Raw genomic sequence first — 24382 nt, forward strand, 5'->3', positions numbered from 1 at the left:
ATGGTCTGAAGACTCTCCACCACCATAGCAGGAGGAATATAGCCGACGAAGCTTCCCTCTCATCCCTATCGCTCCTACTCTGTGGAGCCATAGGAAGACTGGGAGGAACTTCACCTGTTGATTTTTCTGCCCGTCATGTTAAGGCACAGTAGCTCCCTCTTTAAAGAAAACAACACAAAATCGCTATGAAAACTTAAAAAGTATAAATATTTTATTTCGGCTTCGGCTCGGGAAAAAATATCAGGCTGATGTTGAATATAATTTTAACGAGAGAGAGAGAGAGAAGTTGGGATAATGATCTCAAATCAGGGTTTGGGGGTTTTTTTGGGGGGGAGAGAATATTTAAATGCCCGGAACCAAAATGGAGACAGGAGGGTCCAGGTTCTCCGGCATCTTATCTACGGGCAGGGAAGACGATAGAAGGGACGTGTGATGCTAGGCCGCCATTTTGTCTAAGGGCAAACCAGTGACTAGAAAGCGGCCTTGGCTGCCATCTTGCTTATGGGCAACGGTATCCAGCGTGTGGAGTGAGGGCAACCGAGGCGTTGAGTCGCGGAGCTATGATGCCATGCAGTTCGTCTCACCATGCTGCTGCGCTTGTCAGCGATCAACAGATTCTGAGCTGTAGCGGCTTCCGCTGTGAGATTCGCGTTTTCCCCGTGAAGTATTATATACCTGCTTACGGAAAGGCAGAAAGTTAAAAGGTAGGTCCTGATGCTGAATTCCTACTGATTTTGCCGAACTAGAAATGGTCATTGTACTGAAATTTAGCTAAATTCTGCTTCAAATCCCCATGGCATCGTTACAGACAATAAATGTCCTTATTTACTAAAACAGCAAATATATGGAAAATAACTGCTCCTTAGGTTGTATATGCTATAGTAACGGTGCAGCTCTGTGGTTGCTTGCTGAGAAGTAAATATGCTTTATAAGAATTTTACTGCAGCACAGGAAAAATCACGCCAGTAATTCATTCAACCTATGAGCTGCCTCAGTGCTGCAGGGAATAAGTCACCTGGGGGCTGCTGCCTGAATTCCTGAAATGATTCCCCCTGGCTCTTTATGGGGAGATGGCATGGGCTGTTAGGATATTATGTTGCAAAATATAATTGATTTGCTGTTATCTTTTAAGGCAGCTTTTAACTGTGATGATACTGGCAATATTGAGCATCATGTGGGAATTCTTACAACCTTTTAACATATATACTGTTTTCGGAAAGCAGTGAAGAAATGTTTACAATTGTTTCTTTCCCCTCCCCAGCTTTCACTCTGATTCCTGTACATGCTGCATATCTGGGAGGGAAATCTTACCATCAGTTCATACTGTGTGGTGGTGTCTACTTCAATCAAGCCTGACATGACTTTGGAATCACAAATACATTTTTTAAGAATGAAGAATCAAGTAAAATGAATATGTTGTCATCATGCTTTTAGGCTCCATTTACTTTCTTCGCCTCCTGAAGGGCAGTACTGGTCACTTCAAGAACCACTCTAAATATTCTGTATCTGCAGTCCTAAGATCTTGTAGTCAAACAAAGCTACAGGCATTTTTCTTTGCAAAGCACCTGAGAAATCCCTGTGTTGTTCCTCATTCCCATGGAGCCATTCAGTCATGGAGGTTCTTTTCCTGTAAGGTATGCCATTTGAACAAATCTTTCAGCCCAGTCGATCCTCGAATCCTTGTGTAGAAGGATAGGGAAGATCCTAAATAGTTTATAGATCAGAGATCTCACATCCTTTTTTCCTGATGAGCAGAAATCTTCTTCCATGTGCAAACATGACAATCTTTATGTTTGCACAATGTTTACATTTACAATGTTACCTTCTGTTCTGAAGGCCAAACTAGAAATGACATTAATAGTATAAATGCAGTTAAAGTACACTTTTTGGTATTTAAAGAGCAGCAATGGAAGCCTAAGCATCCTTAGGACCATGGAGGTTGAGAATGGGGGTTAATACTCCCTCTGCCTCCCATGATCCTGACAAAGATCACATCTCCAAAGCTGCTACTTGCAGCTTGCAAGGGAAACCATCAATAGCAGCAATGAAGACTTCCCTTTGGAGAGGCAGTACTTTGGGGAGTGTGAGATAAAGAGAAATAACCCCCACTCCCAGTATGATCTGAGTATCCCCAAGATGGAAAAAAAAAAATTGCGTTCACATGGTTAACATGCTTAGTGTGCTCCTGACTTAACCCCCCTATCATTTGGTATACAAAATGGTAGTGGCCAAATTGCTGCAAGGCCAAGTTTGTTGAGCATAGTTCTACAATGCATGACAAAGAATGCAGTTCCTACTTAATAGAACTTGGCTTTTTGTGGCTTGTTTTGTACCAGGATCTTCTAGAATCAGAGCAGGAGAACTGGAGAGCTTGTTCAGCAAAATATATGGCTATGACAAAGAGGATGAAACGAAGATTAGAAGCTCATTATGACAAGTATTCATCCAGTCTGAGCAGCCCAGTGGTAAGAAAATACATGGGGGCAGTGGCGTAGCGTGGGGGGTGCGGGGGGGCCGGCCGCAGCGGGCGCAACATCTGGGGGGGGGCGCGCTCGCACTCGCAGCTCTCTGCCCCTACCTGGCTCACTCACTGTCTCTCACTGCAGTGCTGGCTGTGCGAATCCGATCTGAGCCACCGGATCGCCGCCCACTGTGGAGGGGAGGGTGCCAGGCGTGCGGTGCGGTGCGGAGAGAGAGCGAGGGACTATCTGGGGGAGGGACAGTGCAGCGGGGGGGGCGCAAATTACTTGCCTTGCCCCGGGTGCTGACAACCCACGCTACGCCACTGCATGGGGGGAGCACTCCACAAGCAGGGAGCCGCTGCATGTTGCCACCCTCCAGACCTCTAATGGACAAGCCACACGAAGAAGAGACTCATATGATGATTGAAGGGTCTGGGTCGGTTTATATGGGTGGAGGCAGTCCATGAGGTATTGTGGTCCTAAGCCATTTAATCATTTTAAACTGGACCTGGAAATTAACTGGCAACCAGTGCAGTTGGGCCAGGACTGGCAATATAGGCTCAAACCATCTTGCCCCAGTGAGCAACATGGCTGCTGGATTCTGCACCAGCTGAAGTTTATGAACTTTCTTCAGAGGCAGCCCCACATACAACGCATTGTCTTACCATATTACCAGAGCATAGATGACAGAAGTTCAGCTATCCTTGTCCTGATAGAGGCACAGCTGGGACAGCCCCATCACATGTTGAGATGGCCCCATCGTTGTCATGGCAACCATGAGGTCCTGAGCCAGTCACCTCAGCATAGATGTTGAAGTCCCCCAATGCCAGCACTCAGGGAGATTGCTAGGCAGTGAGCTGGGCACTAAATTAGCAGAATCTGTCTCCATTGCTCAGTACCAGGAACACATACTCTAGATCCACCCCCAACATGATATAGAGAGATAATGTCTATAGATCACAGCAACTCCCCCTCCCCGACCATCAAATCTGCCCTGATGCTGCCTTGAGTACTCAGGGTGGGCGCAGCTGGGTGAGATCAATTCCATCCTGCTCACCCACCCAGGTCACAGTGATACAGACCAGATTGACCTCCTCATCCATAATCAGATCACAGAGAGGGAGGTCTTATTCACAGCTGACCTGGCATTCAGCAACAGCAGCCATAGACCTAAGGGCTGGCTGATATGACAACCGGAATTCTCCAGGTTGGAGGAGGGGCTGGCACATGGCTCAGTCACTAACAGCCTGAGCTTTGTATCCCTTATCCAACCTACTCCACCTTCCACACCATACTTTCCCATACCCTGAACAGCTGTGATTTGCCTCAGCTCCTTTCCTCTCATCCCAGACACATCTCCCCTCCATCAATAAAAAGAAACAACTATAACAGCCGCCGCCACCCCACAGAAATTAAAAACAATTAAAACCTTCCAACAGCCTGGGTTGGAGGAGAGAATGACCCTGCCCATGGCCAAATATCTGGGGATGCACCAGTATCCCAGTTGTTTCTGTGAGTAATTAGTAATTAGGATAATTACATTAATAAACCTTATTTGCTGATGCTGATTGTTTCTTATTCTTTTTGTGTTCCGTAAACTTCAAAAGAGTTCAGTTTGTTATGCAGAAGCTTCAGAAAAATATTTGGACTCCTAATGTGAGAGGATGACCTAATTCTGCAGATTTTGTCTTGGATTCTTGTCTGTCTTGATTTTAAACAGATTAGGTTTGGAGAGTATGTTTACTTTGAAGAAAATGGCTGCATATTTCGTTCGAAGCTGGGAGAAGTAGGTATGAGTCCCTCTTGCTTTTGCCCAGGGTGGTTTCCTTTTACTGTTTTCAGGGTTTCCATGCACAGTTTTAGCAACAACAAAAAAGGGCAGTCAAACCACATTACAACAAAGAGTGATTTAGCAAGGGGACATGTTTTGTGTCCCTACCAGAGGTGCTGGTGGTGAAGACTCTTAAGGCTATTGGACCTGGGGGGTTTCAGCATCCATTCTGTGACTTTCTTGTCTGAAGTAGTTTGGGAGTGCATGGTCTCCCAAACTACCACTGGCTCTCCACCTTTGGTGGCTGGTGGATCAGGAAGACTTGCTGAGGGGGTTTCCCACTGCTTTGCCAAGGCTTCTGCCAAGGCTCTAACCACAGCCTGAGATAGGTAAATAACTCCAAGCTATCAATATAATTGTTCCCAAATATCCTTGATTCAATTGTAGAGTCAAATTAGCGCCCTGATACAGTTTTGTGTTGGCTTCAGTCCTTCCTGATAGGTTGGACCCAGTAGGTGCTGGGAGACTTCTGTTCTACCTCATGACTATTGGCATATGAAGTGCCCAGAGTATCTATTCTGTCTTCTGTGCTCTTCAATATCTACATGAAATCAGTAGGCTGGCAGTTGTTCTTATCTAAGAGCCATATGTTGGGCTTTGCTTCATAATCTATAACACAGTACATTTGAAACAACCTAATTTTAGGGGCAAAAATCTGATGATAAGGCCAGATGTAAAGTAATAAAGCTTTACACTTTGTCAAGCTTTTCTTTTGTCAAAATTATTGGGTGGAATCCAGAGAGCCCCTGCTACAACTGGAAGGTATTTCTCCTTATGTAAGAGGGATCGCCTATTTCTACCAATTTTCCCCAGTCTGACTGCAACAATTCAGATTTCATCCCACACCATTCCAGAGAGTCCTCTGTGCTTAAAAAGCCAGCCCACCCCATTCCAAAGGAGTTTCCACTGCAGAAGATCATCCAGAGTAGAAAGCCTTTGGGGTGGGCAGGCTTCTTGCTAGATATGGAATCTTTATCACCTGGACAGTACAAATATTGCCATTAGAATTAGTTAAGAGAGCATTATCAAGCAAAAAAAAAAAAGTAGCACATTCTTATTCATTCAGCTGTGACAGTCCGTGTAATCCTATACATGTCTGCTCTGAAGTAAATCTCTTTTAATTCAGTGGCACTCAGGTAAGTGGGATTTAGAGCTGCATTCTAATTCCGTTTGAAGAACTGGGACATAGATTTGTCATACCTAATTTGTTCCATGACTATCTTTAGCTGGATCAACGTGCATGTATACATTGCTACTTAATAGGAAAACACTGCATTTATAAAAAATCACAAAAAGTACACAGAAACAATTATTAGGTTTACAGTATTGCTTTTTCTTTCTTACATTGTAGATGAAGGAAACAATGAAATATTGCTTAGTACAGAAGCACTACCGTTTCATAATTCCCTTATCCAGCGCATCCGAATTTGCCCAGATCACAGATATATGGCTGTTGCGATTAAAAGTGCACATTCTGAAGAGTCTGCGTGTATTGTTGTGAAATTAGGCACATTACCAAAAGTTGAATGTATCATCCCAAATGTCTTTAGCTTTGGTAAGCTGTTAGCATAAACCTCTTTCCTTTGTAATGTAATATATCTCAGATGGAAGACCAGACTGTTATTGAATCTTCACAACATTCAGGTTTATCAGATGTTGCCCATGCATTTGTAATTTGTCTAAATAGATCCCTGTTTCAGCCTCCAGTTAAAATAAAACTAACTGTGGCATTTGTGTTGCTGGGAAAGAAATTTGTGTCACTTATAATGAGTGATGTCACTGGCACTGCTCAATAGGCACTTGCAAACAGGAGTAAGTTGGCTTGACAGGACAGGGTAGCAGTGAGGTGGGAGCTGCATGGATGCACTGGCAGGAGGGCCAGATTAGGGCTGTGTGCATGTATCACAGAGCCAATTTCACTGCTGCTCTTTCCCACCTTCAGACCGTTCCAATAAGTGGCAGTGACGTTGCTGTCAGGAGGAAGGAGTTGCAGCACTGCACCAACTGCTTTTGCTCACAGCTGCATCCTCAAAGCTGCCGTGTTTATGCTAGCTGTGAGGAAACTTTAATATTCACCACGATAAAATATTTTGCATCAGGTACTGGGGGGAAAGGAGTAGGAAGATTAAATTGAAGAAAGATGACTAAATCTAACTCAACAATGAAAAACTGTTACATGCTTATTGTGTAAGAGAAGGAAAGGTTCTAATCCTGCACTGGTTGTCTGTCGTTCTTCACATTAAATTCAAGATTCTAGTCAGTGACTGAGATCCAAAGGGTCACACACAGACTACAGTGCGTGCTTGGAAGATTTTTTATTTTCACATTTTCTACTTAGCATAAATAAACACAATGGATTTCTCAAATTCCAAAACTAAAATCCTGGTTCCTTCCATAATTGCAAAAACACTAATTTGACATTCCTTCTCTCCACCCCCCAGAATGGGCTGCACATGAGATTCTCTTCTATACCACCCAGAAGAACCTACAGTGTCATCATGTGTATTTATGCGATTTTAATAAAAAACATTCTGAGCTTGTTTATACGGAACACGATGCAAGGTAACTGAATATATTGAACAGTTTTCTCTCTGTGTGATCCATTTTGTATGTAATGAGAAACTGTGGTTTGCTTTAGCCAGGATCATAACACTACTGTCAGTATGCAGTGGGAGGTCTGAAGGAGGAGCACGTGGACCCAAAAATCATTTCTAGCTTAATATTAGGGGTGTGCACTGACCACTAGATTTTGTTTGGACTCTTTGGAAAACAGCCTGCCTTGGTCAAAAGTGCTTTGGATGCTGTCTGATTCGGCTCAACATCTGAGTTCAGGGCGGGGGGAGATTTCATTCCCTCCCCCTTGCTCTTGGGAAATCAAAATGTATATAAGTGGGGCAGCAGATCTTTGCCCTTTCTATCTAATTGGTTATAAAGTATTTAAAGAGTTTTATCATATGCCCTCTCATTCTTCTCCAGACAAACCACAGGCAGTTCCTTCTCATTTGCTCACAGGGCAAATGAAGATAGGCTTGGATCCAGCCAAGTTACAGCTCAAACAAAAGGCCTTTTTGCTTATATAGTGGAGGTCTTCTGATGTTGGATGTTGGTTGCTTCCCTACCTGCAGCTGCAGCTCTCCCACTCCCCATACTGTATTAGGTACAATTCCCAAGCATCCCTCAATCCTCAGAAGCAGCTCTTCATAAGGCAGCTGCAAGGGAGTTGGGGAAGTCCTGTTTCATTCATAGAATTCTTCTCGTTTCGTAGAATGCAAACCATATTGATTTGGCGCACTTATCTGTGTGCTGAAAGTATGCAACAAGAGCAGGTTTTGATCAAATACTTGTGTGTTTTTTTAAAAAGCAGAAATATTTCTTTTTCCTAAAAAGAAGGAAGTAAAGATCAGCTTGTAGTTTTCTTGGAAGAGTTACAGTTCCTTTGACAAAGAGGCTAATTTGCTGGGTTTTATGCATAAAGGGTCCACAACTTTCTAAGTCCTGTCCTGCATTAGTTTGTCCGTGCCCTGATTTTTAGTCCTTTGGAAAGAAAGCTGAATAATTTTTTGACTAACCTCTTGTTCTAATATTTCTGTCTTGAATCTTTTCTTTACCTTTCCTTCCATGAAGCTGACAATCTGCCTTTTCAGAAAGTTGTAAAATAGATCGTGGAGCCTAAATTATACACATTACTGTACATGAGATAATGGTTTAAAAGGAAACACAAACCTGTAAAAATGAAACATGAAAATGTGAGAATTGCAGACTAAAAGAGAACATTAAACTCCAGAGTTACGTAAGGAACAAAACGAATGCACTCAGAGATAAATAGGTATTGGGTTGGATCCAGTCTTATTTGGATTTAGTTCCCACTGAAATCAGTGGACTTAATTCATGACAATTTGTCCCATTGATTTCCTTGCCACCTAAGTCCAACTAAGTCTTTATCCAACCCAATATACTTTTCATGTATTGTTAGATATGGATGTGGCTTGCAAAATTCCTCAGTGAAAGTAATATAAGGTGATTCAATATTTTGAAAGATTTTGTATTCTGGAGTAGATGCCAAGCTATGGTACTTGCTATACACATCCAAAAATGTGATGATGTTGTAGTCATGACAGGGAAAGGACCGGAGCCCAGTAGCCAAAGGTCCCAGGTTCAGTCCAAAGCATCTCCAGTCAAAAGCTGCACTACCCTGGGGGTAATCAGTCAAAGGCGGCATGCCAAAAGTGTGCAGCCCTTAAGCCAATGAGATGGAGCCAGAGCAAAAAGTGGGTGAGGCAGACTGCTGGGGGAGGCACAGAGGACTCCTGCCAGAGATCTGAACTGATTGTTTGCCAAGAGGCAAATACAGCCCCGCTGTGGGCTAGATCAGCAAATAGGAATCTGCTTTACTGAGTCAGACTTTATCCCTAGACTCATGTTACTGTAAATGGCATGGGATAGCATCCCCCCCCTTTTTTTTTTGGAAACTCCTGTTATCCAAATATCTTGGCCAGCTCTACTGGTGATGTTTGCTAATAGTTTGTTGTTTTCTTGCAGATATTTTGTGGATCTCTACTGCACAAAAGACAGGCGCTTTCTGACTATAAACAGTAATAGCAAAAATTCCTCTGAAGTGTGGTTGGTTGATTGCCACCACCCTTTTGAGTCTCCGGTTCTTGTGCAACAACGAACAGAAGGAGTCATTTACCACATTGAACACAGAAACAATGAGTTGTACATTCTTACTACATATGGAGACCCAGTGGGATACAAGGTATATAGGCAGAGGCGGAGCTAGCTTCTCCAGCACCCGGAGCGGCACACATGCTGTGCACCTGGGGGCGGGGGCTAGCTGCCTGCGGGGACGGGACGAGTGTCCCAGGGGGGCGCCGTGGCGATATCACCCCCCTCAGGGATGACCCTTGAGGCGGACCACACCCACCGCATCCCGCTTCCTCCACCAGTGGGTATAAGATGCTGATATGCAAGTAAGTGTTTAGGTTGCTTCAAACATCTAGTAGCAAGAGATCCAAACTATTCAATATAGTAAGTAAGTACTTCAAAAAAAAGTAAGTACTTTTTAAAAGTCCATACAGTGGTACCTCGGGTTAAGAACTTAATTTGTTCTGGAGGTCTGTTCTTAACCTGAAACTGTTCTTAACCTGAAGCATCACTTTAGCTAATGGGGCCTTCCGCTGCCGCCACACTGCCACTGCATGGTTTCTGTTCTCATCCTGAAGCAAAGTTCTTAACCTGAGGTAATATTTCTGGGTTAGCGGAGTCTGTAACCTGAAGCGTCTGTAACCTGAAGCATATGTAACCCGAGGTACCACTGTATATGGCTTTCAGGTGCACGGGCCTGGTCCCTAACATGTATCCTCCTTTCCTCCACCCAGGGGACACAAAAAAAATATCATTCAGAGGAGACTTCCAGCCATTGGAATGAAATGTACACTTTAAACTGAATGAGCCCAACTAGACTTCTGGATTTTGTAGTGTTGAGTTCTAGACACCTTCATTATTATAAAGATAGGGTGAAGTAAGGATAATGAGATGGTAGATTCCCTTACCGTGTTGGATGGCTTTAAAAGAGGATTGGACAAATTCATGTAGGATAAGGTTGTCAGTGGCTACTAGCTGTGATAACTGCATATGAATGCCAGCTGCCGGGAAGCACAAGTCCTGCTTCTCGATTTCTCATAGGCATCTGGTTAACCACTGTGAGGACAAGATGCTGGACTAGATAGTGCTTTTGTCTGCTCCAACAGCCCTCTCCTTATCTTCTTCATTACTTGGAAATGTAATAGAGAAAGCAAGCAAGCAGGGGTGCAATGTTTAGTTATTGATCAGTTACATTAATCAATCTTTGGATTGACTTAAAAATGCTTTCTATACATTTTGAAGAATAGAGTGTACATTAGATGCTTTCAGTACAATGTGCACTTAGGATGTGCGTGTTTCAAAAATACAAGCTCTGAAAAAAATGTAATAATTTGACATTACTAATGACAAGCATCATAATGCATTTTCCCACCAGTGCCTGCACCAGTTTTCAATTTATTTTGAAGTTTTATTGTGGTTTTAATTGTTTTTAGTTATTTAGAAGCTTCTTGTTCTGCCCCCACCCCCGTAACTCTTGACAGCAGAGCAGTCACTTAGCACACTGAGGCAAATATGAACAAGGTTATATCCTTCATGTGAAGCAATGCTTCATCATTCAATAGACCTTCCACTTTACTTATTTTATTTAGTCCTTTATAAACTGGTTGGTTGAATTTTAAATGCAGCAAATGGATATCCCTTCTCCAGCAAAACTACACAATCCCATTCATTCCTTAAATAGCACCCTCACAGTAGGTTGGTGCTAGTTCAAGTACAGACCTATGAAATAATTCTATATTTTTGTTATTATGTATTTGAGAAAGATGGCTCTGAAATTCCATTGAAGGAGCTTCTGCTACTATTTTCTATTCGCTTTCATAAAAAGCAGAAGAGTTTTCGACCTCCAGGGTTAGTATAGATCTATCACAGTTTCCATCATTAAATTCACTTTCATAGTATACATTGTTCTAGAATTGCAATTCTGTCCATTTCCACTCCTTAGCTCTGGTGCCCTCGTGGACTCCATTTCATCTTTTTATTGTCCTTCCTGCTGAGATATGTGGAAGCCTATAGGAAACACTGTAAAATAGTTGAAAAGAAATATAAAGTATTGCTCAGCTGGGCACTTTCTTGATTTATGGCTGGTATTTGAGGAGAAACTGAAAACGTGTTACTTGGTTGGTTATTCCTTCTTTTGTTGCATTACCCTCAAATGATCAAAATTTAACATCCATATGCAGTATACTGTATATACATGACCTCCTGCTACAGAGGACAGTGGGAGAGAGATTATAGGTTTACCATTTCATCTGAAGACGAGTTGGAACATACTTGTTCAGATACCATGAAGCAACTAAGCACTACCTCTCCGGAATATCCAGAACTGTCAGGGGTAACATTACACTAAGCTGCTAACGTGTCACCTATTGCTACTGTAAGGATATTAGTAGCTGGGGAAAAGATCAGCTTTCTGAAAATGTTTGAATATTGTATAATTTCCATTTTTTACATGTAGGTGTTTGGACTCTTTGTTTTGTAGCTAATGAAAGCTCCAGTTGACTCATGTGGTTTGGAGAACTGGCTGCCCATTTACACAGTGAAAGAAAACACCAAATTAATTGATTTAGAGATGTTCAAAGACCACTGTGTTGCATTTCTGAAGTTCTGCGGTCATCTGTATTTAGATATTTTTTCTTTTGTGTCAAACTCAGTTCGCAACGTTAAGGTAAATGTTTTGATTTATATACCCACCCACACATTTTTAAGCTTAGTATTTTATTGCTCAAGATTAATTTATAAATTAAGGGCAAGTTGTAGTTTGAACTGGGTTTATCCAGATGCCTCCAGGGATACACAAAAAACTATGATATAATCAAGGTAACATAAATAGTGGTACACAAAGTGTGTTTTTTTAAGCTGGAACTCTCTGGAACTGAGTTCCGGCACCTCTCAAGTGGGCACCATTGCTATTATAAGAGAACACAGGAGGTGTTCATGGTGAGTTCCGGCACCTCTTTTTCTAGAAAAATAGTACTGGTTGTGCGTTTCATATAGCCGTATAGTGCTGACTGCAAGGGTGATGGATTATAGTGTGGAAAACTGAGTATTTTGCGAAAGTATCATTTTAGATCATAGTAGATCTAGAAACAACAACAAAACATTGTGACTGCAGTTGTATAACCACTTACCTGGAACTAAACCTCATTGTACTCATTAAGTGGTTGCTTATAGTATCAGCCTGTTAGGCAGTGACCCAAAAGTCCTGAGCCCCTGCCCCCACTTTTAAAGTGTGTTTTACTTTGTTTGTAGGGCTGCTACCCAATTCTGGTTCAATAATGGAATAAAGTCCAATTGACTAATGAACAAGATGATCATTTTAAAAGCTTTAATTTAGAAGTTGTTTTTATGATGAAATGGAGGATGTTGTGCTGTTGATTGTAAAAACCATCATTTGCTCCCCCAGATTTGTCTCTGTGGGACAGTTTTGGAGCTAGCAAAATGTAATACTGAGGTCCAGCACCAAGGGCCTTCTGGCGGTTCCCTCACTATGAGAAGCGAAATTACAGGGAACCAGGCAGAGGGCCTTCTTGGTTGTGGTGCTCGCCCTGTGGAATGCCCTCCCATCAGATGTCAAAGAAATAAACAACTATATGACATTTAGAAGACATCTGAAGGCAGCCCTGTTTAGGGAAGTTTTTAATGACTGATGTTTTAATGTATTGCTAATCTTTTGCTGGAAGCCGCCCAGAATGGCTGGGGAAACCTAGCCAGATGGGTGGGTTAGAAATAAATTATTATTAATATTAGTATTAGTATTAGTATTAATAGCACAGCTATTTCCTAAATGCTTGTTTTCAAAGCAAAACAATGTTACAAAATATTGGGTGGTTTTGTAGCATAAATGAAAAATCATTAGTAGTTTATCTTACATACATAAAACACAAAGTGAATCCTTATACCTGAACCATTATTTATTTCCATAGTAAATTGCTGCATACAGTCTTGAAGTAACTTATATAAATAACCCTTTTAATTAACCAAAAAGCCTCGTTTGTCTAAGTTTATTAGATAAAATTGACCATATTTCCTTCCTTAAAGCATAACTTTGTCAATCCAGGCTTTCTTTTGAACTTTATAAATCAAAGGACAAAAGCTCTGTCTCTTAAAAACCTTAGGCTAACTCCTGCCTTAAAACTCAGTTATCTGAAAATATTTCAAAATTTCACTTAGCATACTTGCAATAAAAGGGTAAACTTACACACTCCCCAACCATTCTCCTAATTGTAGCATTCAAGTTAAATATAGTACCCATTTTGTGGGATTTTCTAGACTTTTTAGAATGATCCTCTTCAGGTTTTAATCAATTACACGGAGTGCGGTTTTTCTGTGTAAAGCTTTTTGACTCTGACTGCCACAATTCCCAAAGCCTTTATCAACCTACTAACCAGAACTCCTTAAAAGAAAGTAAGCAGTGGGTAAGAGACCCTGCTGCTCTCAGAGAATGAATCCTGATTCTTTTCATTTCTAGGAGTGTTAAGTCTTAAAACATAATAGCCCTGAGTTTCTGAGTGTAGCTGTGCCAAAAAAATGATTTTGTTCTTCACAGTGGCTAGCGCTGGGAATAGAGTCAGAGGCAAGGATTCTAAGTGGCTGAGCTCTGCAAAGCCGATGCATGGCCTCAGTGCAATAACTGACGTTGACTTGGCTGCATTTCAAGTTGGATAGAGTGAGAGAGCAGACAGAGGGGGGGAGAAGAAAGATTTTCAAAACTTCCTAATAATACAGGGGTGTCAGGGGTCGGTAAGACAAACATCCCTAAAACAGATACATAAGCATCACAATGGCTGTGTTTTCTTAATGCCAATATTATCGTTTTTAAAGGTGACTCGATTGCTTTGCTCGCTCCCTTTGTTTCAAAACAACGTAATATTCTGTTTTCCTCTTGCATTATTGTTGAACCTCATTAAGCAGCTTTTAAGGAAGGGGGAAAGTTAGCTAAATTGTTGCCTTCATTGTCATACTGTTTCTTTTGACTTTTTTCCCTCTTAATTTACGGAGAGGAAGAGAGAGGGGGGGAAAGCAACTCCTGGCAAACACATATGCCAAAGTTAATTAAGCTTGAAGTTTGAATCCTTTCATCAGAGGGGAAGCCTGGGATTCAGTTATGTAGAGAAAATCTCAAAGACTGGGGAGGGGGATATTACTAACTGTGGGTTTTTTACTCCCAGCTACCTGCCTGGGCCTGTTCATTTGAATTGGATCCTCATCCTGAGTACACCGCCAGCACTTTCTACTTTTGGCTCCTCTCCCCTGTTCAACCTCCAGTACGTTTTGCATATTCATTGATGAAAAACAGCCTTATTGAGCACACTGAGCAAGAGGTGCCAGTTACAATGAATTGTCACACTGTACGATTAGAAGCTAAAAGCAAGGTAAGACTTTCTGTTCTCTTCCTGCCCTTTTTAAAGCAGCAACTGGAAGGAAAATAGAAATTGACACCATATAATGGCCTCTAGATGTGCATATTCACTAGACCTATGAGTGTTTCTTTTCAGCCCTGCAGAAAGAGTTTCGGGAAGTTTAAATTTGCTTTTTTCTGTTTTTACTTTTGAGATTATTGAAGGTGATGGTGTTATTTCTTTAGGCAAGAGAGAATGTCATGGCACACAAGACTTACTGAGTTGTCTCTTATCACATTAATACTTGGTTTATTCTGCTGGAAGAGAAGGACAGCTTGACATCACCTGCTCCTACTACAAATAAAAACAACCAGAAACAAGTAACATGTGCAACAGAAAAAAAATGTTCACGCAAAAATCCCCTCCCACAAATTTTTTTCCTGTGTGCATCTTTATGAAATGCAAAGGAGAGTAAAATAACCTGGCTTTGCTTTATGTGTGTTTCAGTCACACAGGGGGAAATTCATCTCAAACTTACAAGCTTTAAGATAAATATATATGTATATAGAAATGTTAAGTTTATAACAAAAGCTTTGCTGCTGCACTAAGTGCTAAGCTGCTCAGGTCATAATGCAGATGGGTATCATTAGAGGGTGCAGGAGGAGCCAGTTGCTTTCATGGTTTATAGATTTCTCAGGTGTTGCATTTAAATGAGTTTTTATGCTCCACATTGGTAAACGAACCCAGTGGCAGGCTAATCTCCGTTTCATTTGTCAAGAGTGCTTTTGCGCAAAGTGCCAAGGAATTACTGTAATAAGAAAAACATGTTTAAAATATGTAATTGAAGCTTTTGTACCTGTGTATTCCTTGTGAACTTTGAAACATCCTTTAATGCAAAATACTCCTTCATTTTCAGGATGAAACTTGCGTGCCAATTACAGTTTTTCATAAAGCCAATTCTAAAGAGCTGCGCAGGATGCCACTTCTGGTTCATGTATATGGAGCTTATGGCATAGATTTGAACATGAGCTTTAAAGCAGAAAATTTAATGCTAATCAAGGATGGGTGGATATTAGCATACTGTCATGTTAGGTAAGATCTATACACTAAAAGCCACTGTCTTGTGGCTTCTGTTGCTTGTGAAAATGTGATTGATATATTCTCAGTGCTTGAAATTTTCCTTTTGACTGTAAAGTTTCCCATTCCATTTGCAAACAATTTCCTCCTAAATTTATGTTATCTACTGTTTGCTGATAATTTCTTAAAATTTCTGTTGCTTAGATGAATTCAGTTAAATTCAAGGGATGGAAATGCAACTGTTTCAGTTCTTTGGCTTAGTGCAAACTGATTGGATTTTTGAAAGCCTTTTAGAGATCTTTCATACTATTCCTGTGGTAGCTTCCACTATATAAGGCTTTTCTTTCACCATGTCATATGAAATTATATTCTGATATTGCATTAGCCTTGTAGTGATTTACACTCACCTAAAAACAAATAATGAAGGATATATTTGCCGACAAAAGAAGTCACCTTAATTTTTAAAAAACCTATCCCATTAACTAATTTTTCTGTCTTTTTTGTGGCAGCATATAAAGGAGTTTTAGCTGTTCCACATAGTTCTAAATAACCGATAACAGCAGCTGAAAATAATTCAAAAGAAAATAGTTTCTCTCCCTCTCTCTCTGTGTGATTTTGTAAAACAACAAAATAAGCAATAAAATGTAGTTAGGCAAATCATTACTGGTTGTTTTTTGTGCCCTCACAGTAAATACATAGCATATCTCAGGATGTCAGGTCCTCAATTCAGTTTTGATGGAATTGACAAATATAACACATAAATATATAAAAAAGTAAGATTTCTCCCCCTTGTTGTAACACAACATGGAAGTAAGCCCAGCTTGTTTCGGTGGAATTTATTTCCCTATATATGTTCATGGCCTTGGGCTGCCCTTGGTTTCAATAGGACAAAAAAATATAAATCATTTGGAAATTTATTCTATGCCAGCCTTTTTAAAAGAAGCAGAATTTGTGCAGAAGCAAAAAAAAAAAAGAAAAGGCCCCAATGTTACTCAGAAGTGGGCACTAGCCTGAGTAAGCCATGCTTCTTCTTTTTGTACTTTTGCTATAATATGGGACTATGGGTCTCAGTCTGTGTGCTCTGTGAGTCCAAACAATCCCTGGAGCTCACCGATCTGAAATTACAGCAGAAGTGCAAAGGACTCCCACATCTGCTTCCCCTGCTTCCACATAATGTTTAAGCAGGCTTTTCACCATCTTAACCTTATTTCCAAATCCGAAAGCTGCTCTGGATGGTAGGTTTTACCTGTAAATTTATAAATGCTGTTTGTTTGTATTGTTTCAAGAATGTGAGCAACTTTATACCTCTTTCCTAATTAGCGAACCTGACTATGCTATTGAAAAATATGTGCTGAGTTTTAAAATACAGTAGCTTAGGCAAAAAATAATAATACAATCACTGTAAAATGATACTTGGCTTTCAGAACAGTTTTAAGAATTTCGCACTGCCTTGAAGTGAATGAATAACTAAATAAATAACTTTTCTTCAGAATGCTAAATGTAATGGGTTGGGTCCAGCTGAGCTCTCCCTTGAATGGAAGTCCTTGCATTTCTAAAGAAGCTTTAAGCAAAGGCTTGTGGGACAAAAGAGGGAGGGACAGCGCTTCCCAATTTAGGTTGACCAGGTGTCTTACTTTACGGAGGACAGACTTCTGTTTGAAAAGCTGCCGGTTCCAAGTTCAGTTTAATGTTTAAAAAATAAGAAGGGGGAACAGTTAGCTCCTAGACAACAGACTGAGGAGACACATAGGTCACAGACTCCCCAACACTGCTGAGAGTATTTGTATTTCTGCTTAAATTGCTGCAATCATTTCTGAGTTTGCATACATAAATATTAGCATATGCACATTTTGTGCAAATCAGTGCCCTCTTTCACCCTCTCTTTCGCTATGCACTTCCAATTTTTAAGTGATGCGTAAATAAGCACCCTATGCTGGTTTCCACCTGCAGCCCTCTGCCCCACCTCCCATTTTCTTCCAGGGGTTCCCCGGTCCTCTGAAGCAGGTTTTCAGGGCATGGAAGAGAAAGAAAGGACCTGCAAAAATTGCCTTGTCCCCTTTCATATGCAAAAGTTGACCGCACTCACGCATGGATCTGTGAATCTAGCTGTTTTATCACTTCTTTAGCTGTAAATATTTGATAGAAACATGTGAAAGCTTTAAAAAGACATCAAAGCACATGTATTGGCCCGTTTATGACATAGGAAGGCTTCCATATATATTAGAAAATGATGGTTGTCTTTCAAGAGATGTGTAACATTTCTCAGTAGTTTCATTGTTGTTTTATTTGTCAGAGGTGGAGGAGAGTTAGGCCTGAGATGGCATAAAGATGGCAGTACCACAAAGAAGCACAATGGTATTCAAGACCTCCAGGCCTGCATAAAGTTGTTACATGAACTGGGATATTCTCAGCCAGCGCTTACAGCACTGATGAGTGTGAGTGCTGGAGGAGTTCTTGCAGGAGCTCTCTGCAATAATGATCCACACCTTATCAGAGCTATGGTTTTACAGGTGAGATTGCTCCTACCACATTTCATTCCACTCAAGTGCAAAGGTTTTTGCAGGCCGCCTACCCCTGCTTAAAGATCAGAGTGAAGGGGACTTAAAAGGGAAGTGAGAAGAGACTTGCAAAAGCTTCCCTCTCTTCCCTTTTAAGTCTCCAGCCTCACTCTGATCTAAAAGTGGAGGTGGGGGTCCCCTCAGAGGCTTTTGGAAGCCTTCCCATCCCCCGTTTAAGATGGCAGCAAAAAGGAATTTCCCCATCTCTGGCTTAGAGGGTCTGCACCGGGTGTTGGACCAGAAAGACAGACTTATTATTACGTATTTATTAAATTTATACACCGCCCTATACCCACAGGTCTCAGGGCGGTTTACAGGAGAAAATCATGATATAAAAACACAAAATACATAATCAAAATAAAAAGAAGAACCCAATAACACACACACTCACACCTATAACCACCTTGTTGTCCAGTGGCATCCCTGGCCCAGGGAGCCTCTGCCGTGGTGTTGGAGAACTTCAGTATCCATATGGAGGTTGCCACTGAGCCGCCTTGGGACTTCATGGCATTGCCTCAAAGGGTCATCAGCCCAACATGTTTGGGAGGACACACTGTTGGTGTAGTTTTCACTCCCAAGTGGTATGAGAAATGGACCACAGATTGGGGCAGGGTTGGGGGTGCAATGCACACCCTTGTCATGGTCAAATTGTTACATGGTGAAGTTTGAACTACTTGCAGCAATTTCCACCTGTAATGGTGGTGGGCTCGTTCCAGATGTTTTCCCTTCAGAGACTGATGGCACCTGTGGGGTTGCTGAATACTCTGGGGGTCTTGCAGCAAAGGTAGTTGACGATCTTATTGAATTTGCTTATCCATTTGCTATGGATAACAACAACAACAACATCAACAACAGTATTTTTATATGCCACCCATCTGACTGGGTTGCCCCAGCCACGCTGGGTGGTTTCCAACAATTATATCAAGATGGAACAGGCATTGTCGTTATTTAAAAGGGCTTACAAGGATCTCTCCAAAGTGGGTGAATGGACAAATGAAATTCAGTAAGCAAATGAAAAATATTTCTCCTCAGATGTGTTAGCCATTAATATGCATGAAGATTCTACAACTAATTTCTTACAACGACCTAATTAGAGGACCTGGTTAGGTACACTGGGAAATATTGGAAAGCTTACATATTATATCTGGTTTTTTCATTTTATATAGTTAGTTTTCTGAAGTTGTGAAAAAAACAACCATTCATTTTATTCACAGGCCCCATTCCTGGATGTTTTAAATACAATGTTGGACCCTCATCTTCCCCTAACTATTGAAGAACAAGAAGAATGGGGTAATCCTTTGGTTGATGAGACTTGCAAGGAGTATATCCAAAGCTACTGTCCCTATCAGAATATTAGGCCACAGGTACCAGTTCATCTATTCTTAATACCTGTACTACAAAGTGCATTTCAAGGAACTGGGGGGGGGGGGGGGGGGATGAATCTCAATAGCAGTTTTTACAGTTCAGATAGGTGTTTTTTTTTGGGGGGGGGGGGATGGTTGTGATCCAAGCCAAGTTAAGAACCTTCAATAGGATGGTACTAAGAAAGTGCTTTAGGCTGCGGATCTGTACACGCTTACCTAGGAGCCCTATTAAAAGCAATTAAACTAACTTCTTAGTAACATATCTAGAATTTCCCTGTAACTCTTCATACTTACTTACAAACATACATAATTTTATCCGTATGGCACCTTTCCACAGTTCAAACCATGCTCAAGGCAGCTTACAACATGAAAAAATGCACAAGTCATGTGCAACCCCTAGCAGAAAGTCAGTTCACAGGCAAGCCCAAATTATCCAGGCTCCTTTGCAAAGTAACGAGACATGGAAATGTTATTGCCAAGATCAGATATAAGCCTAAGTAGAGAGAAAGCCTGATTAGGAGAGAAAAATGCACCACATCACATCCTTAACATAACACATCTCTCAGTTGTGTTGAAAGAGAGAGGAGGAGGAATTGCAGCAGCGATGGGCTGGCAAGATTTTCCTTTCGAGTTTCTTTCCAGTCTCAGTCATACAAGATGTTTACAGGGGGAATTTTAACAGAAAGCAAGTGCAGTGCTTTACTAAGTCAGAGATAAAATCTTTTCATAATTGTCAAATATGACTGGCATGAGTGGTTTCTTCATCTATATAATCAAATCTGTGAGATGCTTCTCTCCTGCTGACATTGCAGAGCGACTTCCACCCAGTTAAAAATTAATTGCTGCACAGTAACTCCATCCTGCTAACTCAGACATTTCCTCTCCTCCCCAACCCCCCTCCCTTTGCTCTAGAATTATCCTTCTGTTTTCATCACAGCCTCTGAAAACGATCAACGCATACCTCTGGCTGGGTTATTAAGATACATCTGTAAACTTAGAAAAGCCGTACAAGCTTTCCATGCCCAAGACAACTGCGCAAAAGTGAAAGGTAAAATTAGAAATCTGTGGTTAGCTGAATCATTATATTAGAAATTGTTGCAATGGAAGGACTGTTGCCCTGATCCAACAATAACATGCATATGTACAAATATTTTTGTCCAAGCTGAATTCTTGCAATCTCTGAGCAAGAGCTATGCAAACACAACCTTAAATAAGAGCTCTGCAGTTGCATCAACCTTTTCTTCAAGGGATGGGGATGTGGGTCTATATTCAGTGTTCAGCTTCCTTCCCCACCCCTCCATTCCAAACAGATTATTGGTACCACTGAAAGATCCAATTCGGGTCAGAACAGATTCTTTTCCTGTTCCTTTTTTGCGCTTGCTGTTGCTTGCACATACATTGCAAAGCAACTGAAGCAAGAACTACTTTAGGACTCTTGTGTGACCCAGCTCAAGGCTTCAGTTCCTCATGAGTAAACAGAGAAGGGTGATGGCTGGATCTTAAGTCACAGTCATAGTGGTTGAAGGGCTGGGTCATGAGGGCTGAAATGCTCAGTAGAAATTACATGGACAAACGGGAGTTTCTGCTGTGTGGACATCTACCATCATCGGATGGGCAAGATGATGAGGTCACACTTTTTACGGAGAAGCAGATTAAATCAGACCAGCACACCTTTTGACCAGAAGCATGATAAATCTCCCAAGTCCTTGTTGAATGTACATATGGGGAGGTAATGTTGGTGTAAATGCATTCTTTGCCTTAAAGTGCATCACATGGAATGGCTATTATGATAGTTGTCCTGGCAAAACCAGCATCTGGGTCACTTTTTTTTTTTACGGGATGAATGACCAAAATGAGTTTATATTATGAAAGTGCTTTGGAGCGAACAGGTACAGGATACCTTCAAAATATTCCATCCCCCTCAGTCATTAAGCATAACGGGTTGTGACAAAATACTGAATTCACTTTCATCACCAGCAGAGTATATACTTGTTTCTACAAGAAAAACACAGCTTCTCCCCCACTCTTGTCTCATCCTTTGTTGGCCTTTTCTGCTTGTTTCAGGACTTCAGATGCCTAATATTCTCTTAGATGTTCAGCCAGGAGGCAGTCATTGTGCTCCATCTTGGGATGATTCTTTAAATCAGGTATCCTCACTGCGCTCTTTTTTGCAATCAACAAGAGAAACAGCACAGATCAGTGTTATACACTGCGGAGATAATTGCTCTCATGTTGTGAGATAAAAACCGAACCTTCAAGGGTCGTGAACGTTTGAGGAATAATATGTATGCGTGTACAGTGTTTGTGATTCCCAAATAACCATCTCAAATCTGCACACCACCACTTATCTACCTAGCACCATCTCTCCTGTGATATCCACACACAGGGCCAGCCTTACCATTAGACAAAATGAAGCAGCTGCTTCAGGTGGCAGATGTTGTGGGGACAGCAAAAGCACCCCCAGCTGTTCCTCCTGAGCCTGCCAGCTATTCCCCTTTGTTGCCATATGGCCTCTTCTGCAGTCCCTAAACTGGCCAGCTACCTTGGGTGCATGGAGGATGCTATCCTTTCATCAATGTGGAAGTGAAATTCAGTTGTCGGTCCAGGTGCTAAGGGAACATCCTGTTGCAATTCATCTCAGGCAGCAACTGGCCATGTCTGCATGCATCACCTCTCATTCCTCTCCCTGGTGACTTACTGGGGGGGGAAACACCCTGGAGGGGGTTTAGCATGTATCCTGGAAGGTTAAAGGGAAAACTGAGCAAAACAGTTGAAGTGGGTGAAGCCATTCATAAGCACAGGTGTTTTGTGGCTGTCCATTTTAAGATGAATGCCCCAAAGTCACCTTGAATGGGCAGGAGGAGCTGTTCTGTGAATTGGTCAGTACAAGCTGATCTTGAGCCCAGTACCTACCTAGACCAGATGTTAAAAGAGCATTTTCTTGTGTATGACATTAATGCTTCTCGTGCTTCATTTAGTGTAGACATATTTTATTTGTTCTGCTTTCTACTTGAGGGTTTCATACTTTTCTCCATAATAAATAAGAGGCCCCTTGTTGGAAAAAAGAGGCCCTGCACCTCTTTTTCCACAAATGGAGATGCCTTCTATTCACTTTGGATATCACCCAGCAAGAAAAAAATGCTATATCTATAAAAAAAACTAATTGGTCATCATCAAACCAGAGGAATCCTACAGATGGCATTTATGCCTTTCTTCTTGAGACGCTCAAGTCATGAGCCAGATTGTCTTCACTAGCATCTGTTTTGGGGGACTGGGGTGGGCAGAGGCCTGGATTCAGCCATTACCCTTCCACCACAAAAGCTGATTGGTACTGTTGAAAACAGGCTGACTGCACTGTGCAAGGATTGAGCTTCTTAAATCAAATACTGCAAATTCAGCAAGGAAGCTCTTCCACTTTCATTCCCCCAACACTGGTAGCAGTACTCATATGGGCTTCTTACTATGTATATCAGGAACATTCTATACATACCCATGTATATGTATGTTTTTTCTAATTATTTATTAATTTAGCTCTTTTGTACCCCTGCAAGCAGTTCTTGGGAGCCTTTTTTTTTTTGCTGAAAACAATCAGTTAGAACAAAACACGAAGGAATTTCAGCGTACGAAAAAGCAACGTTCACAAAAATAATTCTTTTTTGCTTTCCCCCTGCACAGTTGAATTCAGCTTGTCTACTTAGCATAGAGTGCGTACACATGAGCAAGACACTTTCTTCATCCACTGGCTACAGTGGGAAGAAGCAAAGCAATTTCGAAAGCATTTTTGTGACACCGGCTTCAGACTTGCCGCTGCTGTTCTAGTCACAAGCTGTGCTATACCTGACAGTAATGCTCAATTCACAGGAAGCTTTTCTGATCTCAGTGAAAAGCCCATTACAACAGCTGCCATTTTATAAAGAGAATTGAGCAGGAAGAACTCTGATTACTGTACAGACTGCAGGAGAATCCACATTATTATGCCCAATGTTACAGGAGCACGAATTGCACTGGGAGGGAAGCAGCAATAGAGTGGGGAAAGAGGGAGTTATACTGAAATGTGCAAAGTGCTATGAAGTGTCTGCTGGTTTTTTCACAGTGAAATGTTTTTCATTGTTTTAGGCTTCGACACAACTAGCATTTTTGTACAAGGAGCTTGGACTGGACAAATGGCAGTAACTCTGTAAAGCTGGAATTTTTCTCCCAAATCCTAAGGCCAATGGAAATAGTTTTGATGGAACAAGAAACTATTTAAACTAATTTTCTATTTGAAACAGGAATGGGAAATTATTTAAAATAATCTATAGGGTTATTTTAGAATTGGCTAAAGTATTCCAGAGTAATTTTTCACGAATTTGTAATTACTGTACATATTTTTTCTTAAAAACTGAAAACCCTGTATACCTCCAAATGTCTTTTTTTTTTTTACAAAATAAAAAGTATATTTACTTGAATTAATTTTATCACACCTTCCACAAGGGTGTTCACAATAATTTCTCTCTCTCTTACATCATAGATGTTGGCTTATGTTACAGATGCGTGGTGTATTACTATTGCTACAAGTTTGTTGTGGCCTCTGGCTAGAACAAATAAGCACATGAGCTGAACAATATAAAAGAGCAATTGCAAATCATGGAATACAAAATCATAGAAACCAAAAACATAACAGTAAAAATAATGACTAAAATATCATAGAGACCAAAAATCAGTAAAGAGGGCAAGCTTACCCCCCTAGGCAAGGTATTCTACAATCTGGGAGTTTCCAGGCTGGTTCAATGACGCTATTCTTAAGGACATGTAGACTGTAAGCTCATACACCCTTGTGTGGGACTAAGCCTCAGCGGGACTTAACTTGTAAATAGACTAGGATTGCACTGTTAGTGCTTTAAATGTCAACCCTGGCACCATTAATTGAATCCAGAAACGAATGGAATCAATGCAGTTGGCGAAGGACTAGAGTGATATGTTCTGTTCTCCTGTCAGAAGTCTGGCAAAGTTTCCAGATTGTTTTCAAGGGCCGACCTATGTAGAGCTTGTAACAGAATGGTTCAACCATTACAGATGCATTCCTTTTCATTATGCTAGAAGATAATCCCAAATTCTGCATTTATCT

General features: G+C 41.2%; 1 protein-coding gene across 3 annotated transcripts; it reads left to right on the top strand.

Annotated features, from left to right (window-relative positions):
- The first annotated feature begins 570 nt into the window (after positions 1-570).
- PREPL (prolyl endopeptidase like) lies at positions 571-23727 on the top strand. 3 transcript variants are annotated; one of them, XR_014509404.1, is made up of 15 exons: positions 571-704; positions 1262-1634; positions 2337-2465; positions 4183-4252; positions 5645-5848; positions 6735-6855; positions 8833-9049; positions 11417-11602; positions 14106-14309; positions 15193-15368; positions 17647-17863; positions 19126-19275; positions 20213-20323; positions 21340-21422; positions 23392-23727. XR_014509404.1 is itself a non-coding variant. In XM_083433034.1 (15 exons), the coding sequence occupies exons 2-15, from the start codon at positions 1425-1427 to the stop codon at positions 23446-23448; spliced, it is 2160 nt and encodes a 719-aa protein (XP_083289160.1). In that variant the 5' UTR covers positions 571-704; positions 1262-1424; the 3' UTR covers positions 23449-23727. The 3 variants fall into 3 exon arrangements, 2 of the variants coding, with proteins under 2 accessions (XP_083289160.1, XP_083289159.1); XM_083433034.1 differs by having other exon boundaries at positions 20188-20323; XM_083433033.1 differs by lacking the exon at positions 23392-23727 and having other exon boundaries at positions 20188-20323; positions 21340-23385.
- The last annotated feature ends 655 nt before the right edge of the window (positions 23728-24382 follow it).

This window comes from Podarcis tiliguerta (genome assembly GCF_965153285.1).
Source record: "Podarcis tiliguerta genome assembly, chromosome: 3".
Classification (NCBI taxonomy): Eukaryota; Metazoa; Chordata; class Lepidosauria; order Squamata; family Lacertidae; genus Podarcis; species Podarcis tiliguerta.

What these genes read in the sequence shown, in the direction of transcription:
- PREPL (XM_083433033.1), top strand. Translation starts at nt 1,425, where the DNA reads ATGCTTTTAGGCTCCATTTACTTTCTTCGCCTCCTGAAGGGCAGTACT. An exon ending in TATACGGAACACGATGCAAG is followed by an intron (nt 6,856 to 8,832) that starts GTAACTGAATAT and finishes GTTTTCTTGCAG; the next exon opens with ATATTTTGTGGATCTCTACT. An exon ending in TTAGCATACTGTCATGTTAG is followed by an intron (nt 15,369 to 17,646) that starts GTAAGATCTATA and finishes TTTATTTGTCAG; the next exon opens with AGGTGGAGGAGAGTTAGGCC.